The sequence below is a fragment of the Thamnophis sirtalis genome, unplaced genomic scaffold (assembly GCF_051295495.1).
Source record: "Thamnophis sirtalis isolate CommonGarterSnake01/CBP01778 unplaced genomic scaffold, rThaSir2_p1.2 scaffold_8, whole genome shotgun sequence".
NCBI lineage: Eukaryota > Metazoa > Chordata > Lepidosauria > Squamata > Natricidae > Thamnophis > Thamnophis sirtalis.
Window position 1 is genome coordinate 50,736,036 of NW_028261388.1, and position 17,765 is coordinate 50,753,800.

Consider the following 17,765-nt stretch of genomic DNA (forward strand, 5'->3'; position numbering starts at 1 on the left):
GATTCCTTAGTGCAGTATTTCTTAACCTCGGGCACTTTTAAAAGTGTGTGGACTTCTAGATTTGTGAATCATTCAGAGTTGCATAAGATGGGAGGCAATATAAATCTTTTACATAAATAATTCAATGCAATTTTTGACCATTGAATTAAAAAAAATAATATGCACTTAACCCAACTAATAAAATTGCACATAGCAAGCCCAGGTCTGTTATAGCATATGCCAAAATAAACATATTTATGTTACAGGTTTCTTCCTTGTTTGGTGCAATAATCTTGATTATTCTAGAATTATATATTTTAAGTATGATCAGAAATCAAATAAAACATTGTAGACTTAAACATTAGACATTTTGAAATTGCCTTTGGGGATAAGTATTGTATGTACTTCTGCATAAATAAATGCAGGTTTATCTCTCCAGATTCTAAACAATAGAACTTTAAAAGTAGATATTTGAAAACAATACAAATAATGAATCCAATTCTTTAAATCCGAATTGGAGAAATCTCTTTATTGTATTATGAAATGCTTTTCCAACTTTACTCAGGTTTATTTTAATGTGTCTTGCTCTTTGTAAATGAAACAGAAGTTTATGTGACAATTCTAATAAAGATAGAAACAAAATGTAATAAAAGAAAATTACAAAGTTACAATATGCTGCTCATAGTTTCCCATTTATGATGGAACATTAAAGAAAACATTCAGTCAAACCAAAAATCTAGACTTAAGGTCTTTTTTGAAAAATCTTGGCCGTCACTTCGATTCATAGTAAACTTGTCCTACTGATTTCATGCTTTGTCTAAACTTGGATCAAATATGTAGTTTTCTGTAACATCATAGGATTCTCCTTTTTTCATCTGAATGAGCATGCAGTCACCCCTCCCCTCAAAATAAAAAAGCCAAACAAAAGCAGTACACAATAGCCAAAGTTAAGTTCTATGGTTTTTTTAGACACATGAATTAGATCTAAGGTTACAAGGGACTCAACCTATAGTTATTAAAAACTGTTTCAGATATAGGCTGAAGACAATTGATAGACATTTAACAACTATGCATTAATATATTAACTTCACTTTTTACAGTTCAAATTGTAGAAACTTCATAGTTGGATAACTTGTTTTTTTCTTGCTTGATTCTTCTGAACTAATTCCATAGAAACTTTAGCTTCATATAATGGTAAAGGTTTATCCAGATGAGGTCTGAGAACAAAAACAAAAATTATAACAACAGCATTTATTTTTTGCTTTATCCATTACTTCACCCCCTAGCAATCTTTATAAAGTTTATAGATATTAAGACACCCGCCAAAGTATGAAAATACATAAAATTAAATTATTAAAATATTACTGGTGAGAGGAAATACAGTCTCCACAATTCTTCCTAAAGAGTCAAGTTTTTACCAGTTTTCAAAATGCCACAAGAATGGAGGCCATTCTTGCCCTGCAGGTTATGCTGTTAAAAAGGGAGCCCCAAAGAGAATGTCTGCCATCAAATCATATTCAACTGAAAATGTACACATACATTTCACAATTAAACCTGATTTCTGGAAAACTTTTATAGGCTGTCAAGATCTATGAATAGGCACATTGACTATGAACAAATGCAACTTCTAGAAAGGCAATTTTCCAGATAATTCATCCATCCTAAGTGGGTTTACTTATCATATGCCGTTTGTCCTAAGGAAAAAATATACATGGATGATTTTTTACAATTTTCAACAATTAGAAAAAGAAATGAGCCCAAAATAGCCTGCACAACTTGGGACATGCCAAGTAGCTTTGTGCAGCCTGTTTTTTTAAATAGTAATACATTTACAGGGACTGCCTCCCCAAAAGAATGTTTCTGTCCATCTCCAAACTTCATTGCCAACTCCAGCACTTTCACTGCTCCATTAGCTGCAAAACATCTCATCAGCACTCCATTTTTTGGCCAACAATTTTTAAAGTATCAATATGGCCCTTCCCCCTTTGTGTGTTTTGCAGCCCTGAACTAGAATCTCTAGAGCTAATTAGGTCTAAACATTTTTATTATCATTTTCTCAACTTTTTAAAGCAGTTAATTGATAACATACTTAAATGAATATATTTTAAAATGCTTATAATTCTTCAAACATCAATTTATCCTTACTTGAAAACTCCGCTTGATAACTTCTCCATTACATCTTCCAAAATAGGTATAGAAGAGAATAGTCAAGTGAAACACTATAAAATGTTAGAGCTGTGCCAAGATCTGAGTTTGTAAGAGAAATGTGATCCATAATATATTTGGTCATGCAAACTGTACTCTCACAATCACCTTAAATAAAACACATGTCAGAGTAACTAGAGTACAAATTAACCTATCGAAGAACAATTAAGGAGGAATCTTTTTTCATTGAAATACAGGTAGTTCTCAACTTATGACAGGTCATTTAATGACTGTTCAAAGTTACAAAGATCCATAAAGCACTTCTGGCCACCATAAAACATCACACTAGCAAGTCATATTGTTGTGATCTTTGATTGGTGATTGGTGATTGTTTGTGTGTATAAATAGTTGCCAAGTATCCTGGGATCATGTGGTCGCCATTTGCAATCTTCTCTGCTAGCTCCTCAGAAAGACCAGAGAAGATGCAAACTGCTGTCACTAACTGATGGATTTCTCCTCCCCTCCATGGACACAGGAGAAGAAAATCCTTGGTTGGACTGCAGAAACGAAACTCAGATCTCGATAGCTCAATGCAAACTTTCCCTTCAAGATATGAAGGAGTGTAGTTCCTGAAGATCCAAGCTCCATTCCTGCAACCTGTTGGGAAGGTCTTTTATACACACAGAGGAGAGTTGCCTGCCCTCCTTCAATAGAAAGCTCAGTTGCGCCACCTGCTTAATAACCTGCGTGGTTGCTTAATGAATGCAATTGGGACAATTGTGATTGCAGTTGTTGAACAAAGCAGTCAAGTGACTATCTCACTGAATAAACACTTTTGTTCAACACTAAGATGCCTATCCCAATTGTGGTTGTAAGTTGAGCATCTGTACTAGTGTTCAGTGAGCAACAAGGCTTCCAGGGAGGTGGAGTGGAGAGAGAAAGCAATTATTATATTGTTTCTAACCTGCATTTAAATGCTTTCACTGAACATGTATTCCTATGCTTTAGGACAGTGGTTCCCAAACTTGGCAATTTTAAGACTTGTGGACTTCAACTCCCAGAGCTGGCTGGAGAATTCTGGGAGTTGAAGTCCACAAGTCTTAAAGTTGCCAAGTTTGGGAACCACTGCTTTAGGAGAACCCACTAGTCCAATGCTTCCCAAAGCTTTCCAAAACTGCTTACCAGACAGTGCTTTTTATCCAATATATATAAAATAGTTTAAGTCAATTTAATATCCCTATTCTAACTGGGTAATCGGTTTGTGTGTTGTTACCCAAAGAAAAACTACTCTTACCCAATTTTGAGTAATTTACCCAGGTTTGGGAAGCACTGCATTAGTTTATGCGGTTTCATAATAAATAAGGTCTCTACACACAGTTAAGAAACAGCTATAAAAATCCTTTTCTACTGTAAAGACTTTCTGTGAAAAGTTACCCAAGCATTTCTATGAAAAAAAAATACAATTATAATTTAATTAAATGACATAGTAGTTTTTGTATTGTATGTTAAAGGATTTAAAATGTGGTGGGACAGACAGAAAAATAGGAAAAAATGAAAATATTTATGTATGTGATCAAGTATAAAGCACTGTCTGGTTCTATATATTTATGTGTTTCAACAGTAGCAATGAACACAATAAGCACCTTGAAGATGTAAAAAAACTCACTCATATTTGCCTGATCATTTTGTTTGGCAATTTAATGTATAAATATTTCACAAATATTAAATAGGTAAATTATTAAATTATTTAAATTAAAAACATCAGTACAAGTTTATTTATGTTACACTACAGGTAGTCCTTGACTTACGATCATAATCAGGATTGGAATTTTGGTTGCTAAGCAATGCAGTCATTAAGCAAGTCATCATGTGATGGGACTTGCAATCTCTTTGAAAAAAGGTAAAGTCTTTTGTTTGTTCATTTTTACACCTCCAAATATCAATCTAACTTAAAGCTGACCAATATTTAGGTTTGATCGATGTTTGGAGGTGTTAAAAACGCCTTGATTTTACAACTATTTTTATTCTGGTTGTTAATTGAATCTTATGGTCGCTAAATGAATCACATAATCATTAAGCAAATCCAGCTTCCTTAGTTTGCTTTTCAGAAGCCAGCTGGGAAGATTTCAAGTTTTGTTGTAAGTGAAACAATTTGCAAAGTGCCCAAATCAGAGGTGGGTTGCTAATTTTTTTACTACTGGCTCTGGTGCGCGCAGAAGTGTCCAGGCAGGTGGGCGGAGCCTCCTGCTCCTGCTACTACCGATTCGGCCAAACCAGCAGCAACCCAACTCTGGCCCAAATAGTGATTATGTGACCTCAGCGATGGTGCACTCATAACTTTGAGGATGAGTTGTAGACCAATGTTTCCAAGGCTGCCATAACTTTAAACTGTTGTTAAATGAATGCTCATAAGTCAAGGAGTGCCACTTGGTTTGTATGCAATTCAATTTTTTTACTCCCACCCTTAAAGGCTTTTGTGTCTTTGAGGGTGGATACCTAGGGGACCACTTTTCTCTTATTCCTCCTGCCCGGCCAGTAATATTTGGCAAAGACAGCATGCTCTGGATCCCCTCAACAAAGGAATCATGTTCCGAGACTCAAGAGATGTCTTTCTGCAGCCCTCTCTGCCAGCAAAATATGGACACTAACCTCAAAATTGATACAAAATATATAAGTACTATGATACATAAATACAATCAACATTATATAATAAAAAGGATATATAGATATTTTCCTTGTTGCATGCTTGACAAATTCCAAATTTCCTCATTCAGAAAAGAAACTGAAGCACCTTTCAGGAAAAGATATCGACAATCTGGAGGATCCAACTTTAAAAAAAGGGATAAATAGTGAAGCTATATTACTTTAAAATAAAAATAGCATAAACAAAGAACATTAGTTGGAGGTTAACAAAAGTTTTTGCCAAGAGAAAATATCATTTTCTATATTATCTACATTGTTACTGTATTTATTCAAAAAATATAAGACTAGGATGACATACGGTGCATTCCAGATATTAGAATTTCAACTTCCATATTATCGGGAATTTTATGCAAATTAAAGTCCAATGCAGCAGGAAAATATCAGACTGGGAAAGGCTGTTCTAACTAGAATTGTTTCAGAAGTTTCTTCTTACCTGAAGATTTTTTTCAGTCGTAATCCAGTGCCCTGCAGCACTAAGTAACGTAATGATGTCATGCTTGTGGGGTAGCAATTGTTGTGAAGTTGTTTCATTGTCTTTATTATGCAGTCTCACTAAAAACAAATTAAAAACACTTTCTAAAAATGGAAGATGAGCAAGAACTGAAAAGATGTGCCTATCAATAAATTCATATTTTTTTCAGGATTTGGTTTTTCTTTGTACTACATTAACCTTGTCGTTTTGTTACTCTACCAGGCTTAAATTATTACCGTATTTATCGGCGTATAACACGCAGTTTTAAAACTAAAATTTGAAGCTTAAACCCTGCCTGCGTGTTATACGCCGATACTGCGTGTTATACGCCGGGTCCACTGTTCCCTCTAAGGTGCGCGGCCGCGCGGCCGCGCACATGGCAAGAAACCCCCGCGCAGAGGTTTCTAACTCCCGCGCAGAGGTTTCTTTCAAAGCAAACGTGGGGGAGTCCTTTGCAGGCGGCTAGAACTGGCCGCCCGCAAAGGACCTTCCCAAACTTGTTTCAGCGGCAGCTCTCAGCCTGGCGGCAGCGTCACACAGACTGTGGAAGGAGGGGGAGGAGGAGGGAACCAAAGAGAGCTTTTACCGAGTCTGCGCCCCACAGCCAGGACCGTCCTGGCGCCTCCAGCCGCGTTTCTTCCTGCAAAGCCCTTCGGGCAACCCGAGAGTTCCGCTTGACGCCAGAAGGGCTTTGCAGGAAGAAACGCGGCGTTTCTTCCTGCAAAGCCCTTCTGGCGCCAAAAGGAACTCTCGGGTTGCCCGAAGGGCTTTGCAGGAAGAAACGCGGTTTGAGGCGCAAGGACGGTCCTGGCTGTGGGGCGCAGACCCGGTAAAAGCCTCTCTTTGGTTCCCTCCTCCTCCTCCTCCTCCTCCTCCTCCTCCTCCTCCTCCTCCTCCTCCTCCTTCTTTCTGGAGCCCCTTCCTCAAAGATTTGGTACCAAAGCAATGGCGGTGAGGAAGTTGTGTCTTTTGGATTTTGCACTGTTGTCTTTTTAATGGTTCTCAGACTGGTTGAACCTTTAGCAGCTGGGGTGATATTCTTTACTGTTAAGGTTACAATTGGATGTGTTGGACAAATCTTAAAAGATGAAACTTTTATTAAAACGTTTGACTTAACTAAAAACGTCTTCCTTTTTCTTCTTCTTCTTAAATATGATTTATTTATTTATTTTTACTTCAGAAGTTTGATGACCGTTGTACAAACTAATCCAACCTAAATGTAGAGGAGGAGAAGAAGGGGGGGGGATTTAAAAAGAGCAGAGGAAAAAGAAAAGAAAGCATGAAGAAAACATAAAGAAAGGGATGGGAGGGAGGGAAGGAAGGAAGGAAGGCACTTTATGTTGAAACAGAAAATATTATATAAGGAAGAAAATGGAAATAACTTTTTGCTCAAAGAGGTGTTTTTTCATTTCATATTTGCCTTTTAAGAGGAGTTAATGTTATAATTCATGTTCTAATGTTATAAATTTTAATCCAACATTAAGTTCCGAGCTTCCAAGTCATTTATTTTTAATGAAAAAAATTTTTACTCAAATTTTTGTGTTAAAATGGGGGATGCGTGTTATACGCCGGTGCGTGTTATACGCCGATAAATACGGTATATTTCTGACACATATATGAAGACATGTCACTCATTTGAGTGAGTCTCAGTATTTTGCCATAAAAAGTATACTTGTTCCAATAACTTGAAAACTGATAGATGAATAAATATTCATAGCTTGAAATATATATCCATATAAGCATTACAGTCTATGCTGTTAGTATATAACCTGCTCTGAGGTGCCACTGGTACAAAATGCCTTTTTAAATACTGTTTTCCCAAAAAGATTTTGTGTTTTTTCATGGCTTATAATAAAATATCACGGTCAAAGGGCAAAAACCACAGGAGTGAACTAGTTTAATTATCTTGGCAATATCCTGTGACTATTGCTACAGTAATTAACTGCAGAATAGCAAGATTGTGCTCTACTGTATCGAGCTTACGAAACAAGGCACAATGGTGGAGCATAACATAAGCATGAGCTATGTACAACCAGGCATGCCTGTCCAAATATGCAAAAACATTCTGTCCTGAATTGGCCTGATTGGTTGCCTTCAGCCACACCATATTTAATCTTTGACCCTTGCACAATCAACCGATCTTAATCATGGGTGGGTTCCTGCCAGTTCTAACCTCTTCTATCGGAGAGGTTCCACAAATCTACAGTGCCATTTAGAACTGGTCCCAGCTCCCTCCCCTGCCCATCTGCACATCATCAAGATGAAGAGTGAGAGGAGGAATTCTGGGAGTTGAAGTCTGCAAGTCTTAAAGCTGTCAAGTTTGAACACCCCTGGGGTTTTTTTTCTAAAGGGTTAGGGGTGCAAGGGTCTTGTAACTTGACAGCTTTAAGACTTGCACACTTCAGTGGCAGAGTTCCTGAGCCAACATGACTGGAGGAGGGATTCTGGGAGTTGAAGTCCACAAGTCTTAAAGCTGTCAAGTTTGAACATCCCTGGGTGTTTTTTTTTTTCTAAAGGGTTAGGGGTGCAAGGGTCTTGTAACTTGACAGCTTTAAGACTTCCGTGCTTCAAATGCCAGAGCTTCTGAGCCAACATTTTGGTTGCTAAGCAAGAGCATTGTTAAATGAGTTTCACCACATTTTACAAATTGCCCACACCCACCCAGTCACATGACTGCCAAGCCTCTCCCACTCGGTCACATGGCTGGCAAGCCACTCCCACAAACCAGGCCACCCCTACAGAAGAGGTTCTAAAAAAATTGAAACCCACCACTGACCTGTAGTTATATTTACAATCATGGCTCTAATTGTATTATTTCATTTTGCAATCTAGTCTATTCTACTTCTATTCCTAGAAAGATTATTTTATTACTTTAATTTGCAGTTAACACTGGAAAAACATGCAATTCATCCCCAAATGTACAAGCAATAATCCAAAACATTGTAACCTGGGCTCTTAAAGTTTCCAATGCTGTTTAAAAGATTCAGAGAAGAGGAATATTTTCACTTGGCAATTAATCAAATTTTCTCGAAGAGTATTTCATAGATGGGGAATCACAAATCAGCAGGCCCTTTCCTTTAGTGACTTATCATCATTTGGCAAAGACATTCAAAGAACCTTCAAGAATGATATTTAAATCCAAGATACTTAAATTGGAGAGAACGACCATTGACTTACCTGAAAGGTCAGGGTGCTGCGAAGGAGAGTCCAAGCAAGGGTTAAATACAGCCAAACTGCCTAGAACTGAATTGAAACTTTAAGCCACGCCTCTGGTGCTGATTATCTTCAGATTTTTTCAATGGAGACATGGAACTACTGCGCGCTGAGAAGTCCAAAAAATGAATTTGAATACACTTTCAATAACAAAACATGTCCAACAGGAAACTGTCAACTCGACTAGGAACAGCGGAGCCAGACCCTTGGGTGGGGTGGACTCTCCTTCGCAGCGACCTGAAAACGACCCTTCAGGTAAGTCAATGGTCCTTTTCCAAGGTGCTGCTCAGGAGAGTCCAAGCAAGGGACATACCCAAGCTAAATGTCATTAAGGCGGGAAGCAGAAGCAGTCAGGGTCTCTCCGCATATAAACCCCCAGGGAGGCACGCGCTCCAGATCCCTGATGTTGGAGGCCGAATAGGGAGACTGAGGCTCTTGGGAGGCAGAAGCCGCTCTGGGAGCCACCGGGAGCTCCAGATGTCGGGTCTTGCAAGTGCGCTTGCCCCTCTGCTGCATGCCTGCCTCGATACCTTGAGAAATGGCCCTATTAATGACCTCCTGCATCTCTGCTGAGAGATCGGGTCCCCGATCCTCAACAGGGCACACCCTGGGATTTGGCCTGGGGTGCGGATCCTGCGGTGCCAAGGGTCCCAAGACTGACCCCTCCTCCAGGTCCGAAGGGTATGCAAACAGGCCAGCCTGGTCCACCATAGACACACCAGGGGAAACTCCCATGGTCAAGGAATCCAGGGGGGGAAATTCCTGGCCTTCCTCATCACTGTCAGAAATAGGATGGGTTTGAGCAGGAGGGACTCCCAAGGAGGGCTCCTCAGGAGACACCAGTTGAGAGGCTTGGGTTTGCTGTTGGGCCTTGGAGAAGTCTTTTTCAAGGGCCTTCTGGCGGCGCAAGGTATCCTTATCAGGCCCCGATCCCTGGTTAGACCCAGGTCTGGCATAGGGTTTGGAACTCCTAATAGCCTCCCTGGCAGCCATGCCTGCCTGCCTACAAAAGGCCTTGGAGGAGACCTCTGACTGGCCAGGCTCCTCTGGAATCTGATCTGCCATGGCACTAACTCAATCCAATAGGTTAAGGGGCACCCCCCACTCACCACCTCACAAAGGCCCACCGTCGACCAGAGTGCTCACAGGAGAGACACAGAAAGGCGAAGGACCAAAGACAATGTGGGAATGAAGCATGAGCGATCTCAGCTCCCAGCGCCCGCAGGAATAACAATTAGTGACCCAAGGGGCCTCAAATCTCAGCCGCTGCAAGTGAAAGGCTTTGGAGGTAAATTGCCAGCCATAGCTCCGCGTGGCTCCTGTGTCAGGCTTCAGGCAGCTGAGGCATGTGTGAGGAGATCGAAAGCAAAACTGGCAGATCAGGAAAAATGGCAGGCGGATTCTTTTCCCGCCGCGCCTGCACTTTAACTAGCTGGCTGAGTAAATGAGCGCCCAGAGAAGCCATGCCGAACACCGGCTTCAAAAGCACGGATGACAGCCCACGGAGCTCTCTGCAGGGGATTTAACTGCAGCAGGGTTGCTGCGGCAGCGCTGGTGCCGACACTCCGACCCATGCGCCCCCCCAACAGCTCCCTGTGTCCCCCCCCCCCCCGCGGTGCCTAAGGTATCCAGGACACCAGGAGGACTGAAATGGAGAGAATGGCCAATTAAATTAATTAAAGAGACCTCTTTTGTTTTGCTCTCCAAGCCTGCTCCAATACAATCAAATTTAAACTACTTCCAGATAAAGAGAGTCCAAGCAATAGCAATAGCAATAGCAGTTAGACTTATATACCACTTCATAGGCTTTCAGCCCTCTCTAAGCAGTTTACAGAGTCGGCATATTGCCCCCACAATCTGGGTCCTCATTTTACCCACCTCGGAAGGATGGAAGGCTGAGTAAACCCTGAGCCGGTGAGATTTGAACCGCCGAGCTGCAGAACTAGCAGTCAGCTGAAGTGGCTGCAGTACTGCACCCTAACCACTGCGCCACCTCGGCTCTAAAGCAAGTAATAGAAATGAAGAGAAACTCTAAGCGTGTCCACTGGGCTAGCTGAATTGAAAAAAAAACTGAAGATAATCAGCACCAGAGGCGTGGCTTAAAGTTTCAATTCAGTTCTGGGCAGTTTGGCCGTATTTAACTCTTGCTTGGATTCCCCTGAGCAGCGCCCTGGAAAATTCATTTCTCCAGATACTTTGGTCTCACTGAATGCTCAACATTTTCTAAAGCAAAATTGAAACTTAGTAGACATATTCTGAATTAACTGAAGCTTAATATCATTTTCAAAGAGAGATCCATGAACAAACATTGAGCAAAACAACTGCTATACTGGAGGATATAGTTTTACAATAAAACCATAATTTGTTTACATAATTTAATAAATTTGGAAGTATTTTCTGAAACAGAGTTTTGGAATAATTACAGACCTCCTGCATCAATGATGATATCCACTCCTAATCCACCTGTCTCCTCTAAACAACTTTCTGTCAGGTCATATTTTCCATTCGAGACATCTATAATCCGAACTGAATGGGTAGGAAGATAAAACACAATAAATATTTAGGCATACACTATATTGCCAAAAGTATTCACTCACAACCGAGTCTGATTATGTGGATGGGTGAGCGAATACTTTTGCCAAAATATTATATGTTGTTTTAAAAATCAATCCAAATATCAATATATGTAAAAAAAAAAACACTTCATTTTTTTAAAAAAATTTATAATTACTGTAGGTAGGGAATAACCAGTTATCAAAAATTTAGGGCTGCTCCTTCTCATCACAGTAAACATAGACCTCCCAGACAAAAATTGAATATCCTTGCTCTACTGTGTTCTTTGGGGTTTCCTGATTTTTTTATATACTATTTGGGAAGCATATAAAGGAGTTTCAAGGAGAAATCAGTAATAAGTTACCTTGTATGGAAACTTCTTGCAAGGCATAAAAATAAGCCCCCAACCAAAACATGAACAAAAGCAGAAAACAAAACACATCACAAAAGACACATTGCAAAAAGATACCGTATGTAAAAATGACTTTGCATGTATTAAATGGAATCAAATTGGTAGAACTTTCCATACTGTCAATAGAGAGCCAATTTAAAGGTTAAGTTTATACTTTTAGTAGAGGACTGGGAGAGTAATAACTGGCATATAAAATGCAAGATCTCCAGAGATTGCCTACAGAAATTGTTTTTTTTTTACTTCACTCTCCCATCTCGCAGAGCAGTAAGATTAGAGAGGAAGAGATTACAAGAGAATAAGCAGGCATTCAATGGGAATATCCTGGGCTGTTTCCAGGGCATGCTCATGGCTATTGGTATCAGCACATTGTTTTTGATTGTATTCCCTATTGTGTTTCTGCTTACTCTTTTGTCATCCATTCCTCCCCAATCTCTCTGCTCTGTAGGGGGGAAAAACAGGAACAGGACAATATAGACTATGATGGCAATCACAAGATATAGGGATGCTGCAAAGGTGATAAGCAAGGATTACCTGTACTGAGGCATGTTTCTCAAAAGTATCGGTGGCATTCTCGTACTGTTTTTATATGACAAACAAATGTATCCTTTCTGACCTCAAAGATGAACTTTCTTTTAGGGAAACATATTTTAAAATATATATTTTATTTTTGAGCTTACGATATTACAGAAAATATTACCTGCATTCATAAGTCAGCCATATGTAAAGTTGGAATGTCATTAAGTCTAAGGTTGCTACACTAAATCTGAATAGCCAAGACAAAAGATAAATATTAAAATTAAATAATAGATGGAAAAGATGAACGCTGCATATTATGTGCAGTTCTCATTCAATTCTGTGAGCTTGTACAATTCTGGGTTCCTAAAGTTTTTATTAGAATATTGAAAATTTCCCATCATTAGGTATTAATAATTAGAAACAACTTCTTACATAGCAGGAATCTACCTAAAGTTATAATCAAAGCAGGGGTGGGTTTCAACCGGTTCGCGGCGGTCCCTGCGAACCGGTTGGTCGGTGAACCCGGAAGTAAGTAACTTCCGGGAACGGCAAAGGGCGCGCCCACCCGCCCGCAGTCCTTACCCGGTTTTGATGAGTTCTGCACTTCCACGCATGCGCAGGACACATACAGCACCTGCGCGATCCTCCAGGAGCAGCTGGAGCATCGCGCAGACGCTAGTACGCATGCGTGCACGAGGACGCCGCCGGCCCTGTTCCAACCGAACCGGTTGGAACGGGGCGAGAAACCCACCCCTGAATCAAAGTCTACACAATGTGACCACTCAAATGTTGACATCTTTTCCACTTCTCTTTCCCTTGTTAATTCCAGACCACATCAGCATTTTTCCAAAATTTCTGGGGAGGGGGGATAGCTACCTTAACTATATATGTCTGAATAAAACAAGTTGGATCAGATCACATGATACATTAGTCAATAAAGCTGGCTATGATGAATAGGTGAGACCAACAATCAGCCTTGTTTGGGAAAGCTCACCATAATATGTTGCAAACAGCCTGTCCAAAACAAGCCAGAAGACAAACCCCTTAACAAATATTAAAGAACCATCCTTGGTTTTGCTCTCTCTTCTTTACAATGGAATAACTCACTGCTGCATTCATAATTTATACTTATTTAGGTAATCTATCTTTTTGCCTTAATGCTATAGTTATATGTAAGCACTGGACCGAATTGCTACATTCCAATTTCGTTTCCCCCTGAACAGATATGAAAGTTCATTGTTAGCTAGGGTAAATTTTATTCAAAGATCGAATTCTTGGTAGTAATCTTTTTGTTTGATAATTTAAATACTTTTATGCTATTTATCATCAAAATTTAGAGTTAACATTATGGGTGATTGTGGCCAGATGTTAAAATATCGGTAATGTGTACGCAAGTGTAGGATGTATCTGAAAAATATAGTTTGGATAAATGACATAGAATAATCCTCTATTTCAAGTTTTCTAGATGCCAGCCCTTATGAGCTTATCAACATTTATGAATTTAAAAAAATGGTCTGAATTAGGTCTTTTCATGAGGTTTAGTATAAAATAATTTAACTTACCTACAGAAGGAACAGTCCTCTCAAGACGCTGTTTGTCTTCAAGATTATACACAGTAGAAATCACCTTTGCTCCTCTGTGTTGCGCTAACTGAATAGCTATTGTACCAAATGACTGCAGAAAAACAAAACGGCTATGTACATTTATTTATACATCTATATCTAGCTGCAACAGAGCCTATTAGAAAACAAAAACTTTCCAATCCTACATTCACAGTGTAAAAGAGCTCCTAGCTCTATCTGGAACATCAGAAACCTTGAAATTTGTACTTTTCTTCATTTTTAGCAACATAAAAAGAGCATTAAAAATGTCTTGAGAAAAATGACCGTTGTCTTACCTGAACGGTCCTTCTATGGGTGCTGCGAAGGGAATCCAATCATGGGTTAACTTAGCCCTTTAGCCTTGAGACTGAGTATGTAAATTTCTAAACCACGCCTCCTCTGGCTGGACTTCCTTCCTTTCCTCAGTTCTCACACGAAGTCCGCCGAAGAGCAAGTATGTCAATGTCAATCAAGCCGCCGGCAATTCTGGCACTAAAGCAGTCAAGTCCAGTCAGAGATAAGAAAGTCACAGAGTCACAATCAAGGTGGAGCCCTGGCCAGCCGAAACTGTGGGCGGGTTTGGATTCCCTTCGCAGCACCCATAGAAGGACCGTTCAGGTAAGACAACGGTCATTCTCCTGTGTGCTGCTCCGGGAATCCAATCATGGGATATGCCAAAGCAATTAATTCCCAGGGCGGGAGCTAGGCTGGTCAGGCTCCTCCGCAGAAGGAAGGACCCTTTGCAACACTCTCCGCCCAAAGGACGCCTCAGCCGAGGCATAGATATCAATCTTGTAGTGTCGAATAAAGGGTGAGGGCGACGCCCAGGTGGCCGCCCTGCAAATTTCCTCTACAGACGCTTGCGTAGCCCAGGCCGCTGTGGTGGCCGCACTCCTGGTCGAGTGAGAGGTGATCCGCCTGGGAACCGGCCGTGAATGACTGTCATACGCCAACGCAATACACGCCTTCAACCATCGGCCGATGGTATGGGAAGAAACCTTTTGACCCATTGACGAAGGCTGGAAGGAAACGAACAGTGCTTCCGACCTTCTGAACGACGCCGTGCGCTTCACATAGCGGCGAAGAGCCCTGCGAACATCCAGATGGTGCCACTGGCGTTCCTGCGGATGAGAGGGGTGAGGGCAAAAGTCCGGCAGGACGAGTTCCTGAGTCCTGTGAAATAGCGAATTTATCTTAGGGAGGAAGGTCGGGTCCAAACGAAGCACCACCCTGTTCGGATGGAAGATGCAAAGATCCGCGCGAACTGAAAGCGCTGCTAGCTCCGACACTCTCCTGGCCGATGTGATAGCCACTAGAAAGGCTGTCTTTAGCGTCAACAACCGGAGGCTGATGGAGTGGATAGGTTCAAAGGGAGCAGCTGTGAGAGCTCTGAGAACCAAGGTCAAGTCCCACGTGGGATAACGGTGTACGGTTGGCGGTCGTAAGTTGGAAGCACCCTTCAAAAAGGTTCAGACCCGCAAGTGCTGAGATAAGGAGCGGCCTTGACCTCCCCCGATCACCGTTGACAAGGCTGTGACCTGGCGGCGAAGTGTGTTTGGTGCCAGCCCTTTGTTGAGGCCGGATTGTAAGAAGTCCAAAACTTGGGGCACCGAGGCCTTGATGGGATCGACCCCGGTGCGATGGCACCATCGACAGAAGGCCTGCCAGGTGGCCTCGTAAATACGGGTAGTCGACGGGCGACGGGCCGCTTGAATGGTGGAAATGACTTTGTCAGAATAGTGAAGGGCCGCTGGAATAGCCCGCTCACGTGCCACACGGCTAATTGTAATAGTTGGGGGTTCGGGTGTATGAGACCCCCCTGGTTGAGCTGAATCCGGTCATCCGGAATCCTCCAAGGACGCGAAACGGGCAGATGGACGAGGTCTGCGTACCAGGGTCGTCTGGGCCACATTGGGGCGACCAGCAGTACTTCCGCCTGCTCCGTCAAGATCTTCTGAATGACCGACGGAAGGATCGGGAGAGGAGGAAAGGCATAAAGGAGGCCAGCCGGCCACGGACTGCGTAGAGCGTCTACCCCCTCCGCCCCCGGGGTCTGGTATCTGGAGTAAAAGCGGGGAAGTTGCGCGTTGTGTGGGTGTGCAAACAGATCCACCTCGGGATGGCCGAAACGGCGAGAGAGTTCCTGGAAGAGAATGGGGTGGAGTTGCCACTCCCCTTGATCCACAGTTGCCCTGCTCAGCCAATCCGCCTGTGTGTTGGCCTCGCCCGAGATGTGTTCCGCCCGAATCGATGAGAGTCTGGGCTCCGCCCAATGGAATAACTTTTCCGCTTCCAGCATCAGAGCCCTGGACTGTGTGCCCCCTTGGCGATTGATGTGAGCCTTGGAGGCCACATTGTCGGTCAAGATCAACACATGGTTGCAAGATACAATGTCCCAAAACTCCAGGAGGGCTAGACGGATGGCTCGCAGCTCCAGCCAGTTTATGCTGTTCGTCAGCTCCTGATCCGACCAGCGACCTTGAGCCACCCTGTTCAGGGCGTGGGCTCCCCATCCAAATAAGCTGGCGTCTGTCGTGACCTGAACGCGGTCCGGCTCCTTGAATGGGCATCCTCGGAGAAGCCTGGAGGACATCCACCAATGCAGGGACCGTCGGGCTCTGCTCGGAAGCCGCACCTTGATTTGGGAATGACTGGTGTGCGCTCTCTGGAAGGGCAGCAGAAACCACTGGAGTGGGCGAGCATGGAACCTGGCCCAGGGGACCACGCCGATGCAGGAGATCATCTTCCCCAGCAGCTTGGACAATGACAACAGTGGTACTCGTCTCTGAGACAGCACATGATGCGCCAGGTGGTATATACTCTGCCTCCTCTTTGGAGACAGGAAAATTTCGCACGTCACCGAGTTGATGGTGGTCCCCAGATGAAGTAGGGACGTGGTCGGCCGCAAGTGGCTCTTGGGCAAGTTGAGGACGAACCCATGATTGCGCAATGAGGCCATTGTGACCTGCAGGTCTTGCAGGGCCTGGTCCCGAGAGGGCGACAGCACCAGCACGTCGTCTAAATAACAATTGATGCGTATTGGAATTGAGCGAAGGGTGGCTGCTAGTACTGCCAAGAGCTTGGTGAATGTGCGCGGAAAGGCCAAATGGTAAGGCCCGGTATTGATAATGGCGGCCGTTGAAGTGAAATCGCAGGAACTTCCGATGCGCCGGATGAATGGGCACATGGAGGTACGCTTCTTTGATGTCTATTGAAGTCATCATGTCGCCTTGGCGGATGGAAGCCAATATGCTCTTTAGAGACTGCATTTTGAATTTTTGGTATTTGATATAATGATTGAGCCGTTTCAAATCTAGGATTGCCCTCCATCCCCCGGAGTTCTTTGGTATTAGAAACAAGATGGAATAGAACCCTAGGCCTTCCTGCCCTGTGGGTACTTGTTCTATGGCCCTGATGGTAAGAAGATGGTGTATTTTGGCGTCCATAAGGCGCCGCTTCGATGGGCATCTGGGCACGGGGCACCTGATGAACCTTCTCGGGGGGGAATGGACAGAAATTCTAGAGTGAGACCCAAGCTCACCACCTGAAGGGCCCAGGCGTCCGATGTGAGCTCCGCCCACTGATGAGCGAAGGCCAAAAGACGCCCTCCTATGGGCCCTACTTCCTGCGAGTCACCGGAACCTTCGAAAGGACCGGTTGCCCGATCCCCGGAAAGACCTCTTATTCTGCACCTGACCCTGCTGGCGACCCCTGTCTCTGGCTCCAGCGCGGTCCTGGCCACGATCCTGAGCCTGGGAAAACCCCCTGGTGTAATTGGGGACATAGGGAGCGGGAGTGAACCCCGAGTCCCCGGACCGAAAGGGCTGCCGCCTATTGTAAGGCTGCTGCCTCCTATTAATACAAGCACTGGTAGAGGGAAGGACCTTGCGTTTATCCCGAGTCTCAATGAGAATGGGATCCAGCACTGAACCGAACAAGGCTCCGCCCTTGAAGGGCGTAGATGCTAGGCGCCACTTGGATTTGACATCAGCTTGCCAATGACGAAGCCAGAGCAAGCGTCGAGAGGCCACATTAGAAACTATGGCCCGGGATGCAAATTTAGCCGCGCTAAGGGTGGCATCTGCAGAAAATTCCAGAGCCGCCATCAGCTTGGTGATATCCTGATGAAGGCGCATTTCCTCCGGGTCCAGTCTATCCTGCAGTTGCCTAA

General features: G+C 43.1%; 1 protein-coding gene across 3 annotated transcripts in view; it reads right to left on the reverse strand.

The window, feature by feature from the left end:
- Positions 1 to 489: 489 nt before the first annotated feature.
- The window catches only part of CRYZL1 (crystallin zeta like 1), a 34,047-nt gene continuing 16,771 nt past the window's right edge, over positions 490 to 17,765 (reverse strand). For all 3 annotated transcript variants that reach the window (XM_087721627.1, XM_087721626.1, XM_087721628.1), the window contains exons 8-13: positions 13,556 to 13,667; positions 10,940 to 11,038; positions 5,261 to 5,379; positions 4,847 to 4,952; positions 2,125 to 2,170; positions 490 to 1,196 (exon numbers count right to left, since the gene is read on the reverse strand). In XM_087721627.1, coding sequence (XP_087577753.1) covers positions 1,097 to 1,196; positions 2,125 to 2,170; positions 4,847 to 4,952; positions 5,261 to 5,379; positions 10,940 to 11,038; positions 13,556 to 13,667 — 582 coding nt within the window. In that variant the 3' untranslated portion in view covers positions 490 to 1,096. The remainder of the gene's footprint in view (positions 1,197 to 2,124; positions 2,171 to 4,846; positions 4,953 to 5,260; positions 5,380 to 10,939; positions 11,039 to 13,555; positions 13,668 to 17,765) is intronic.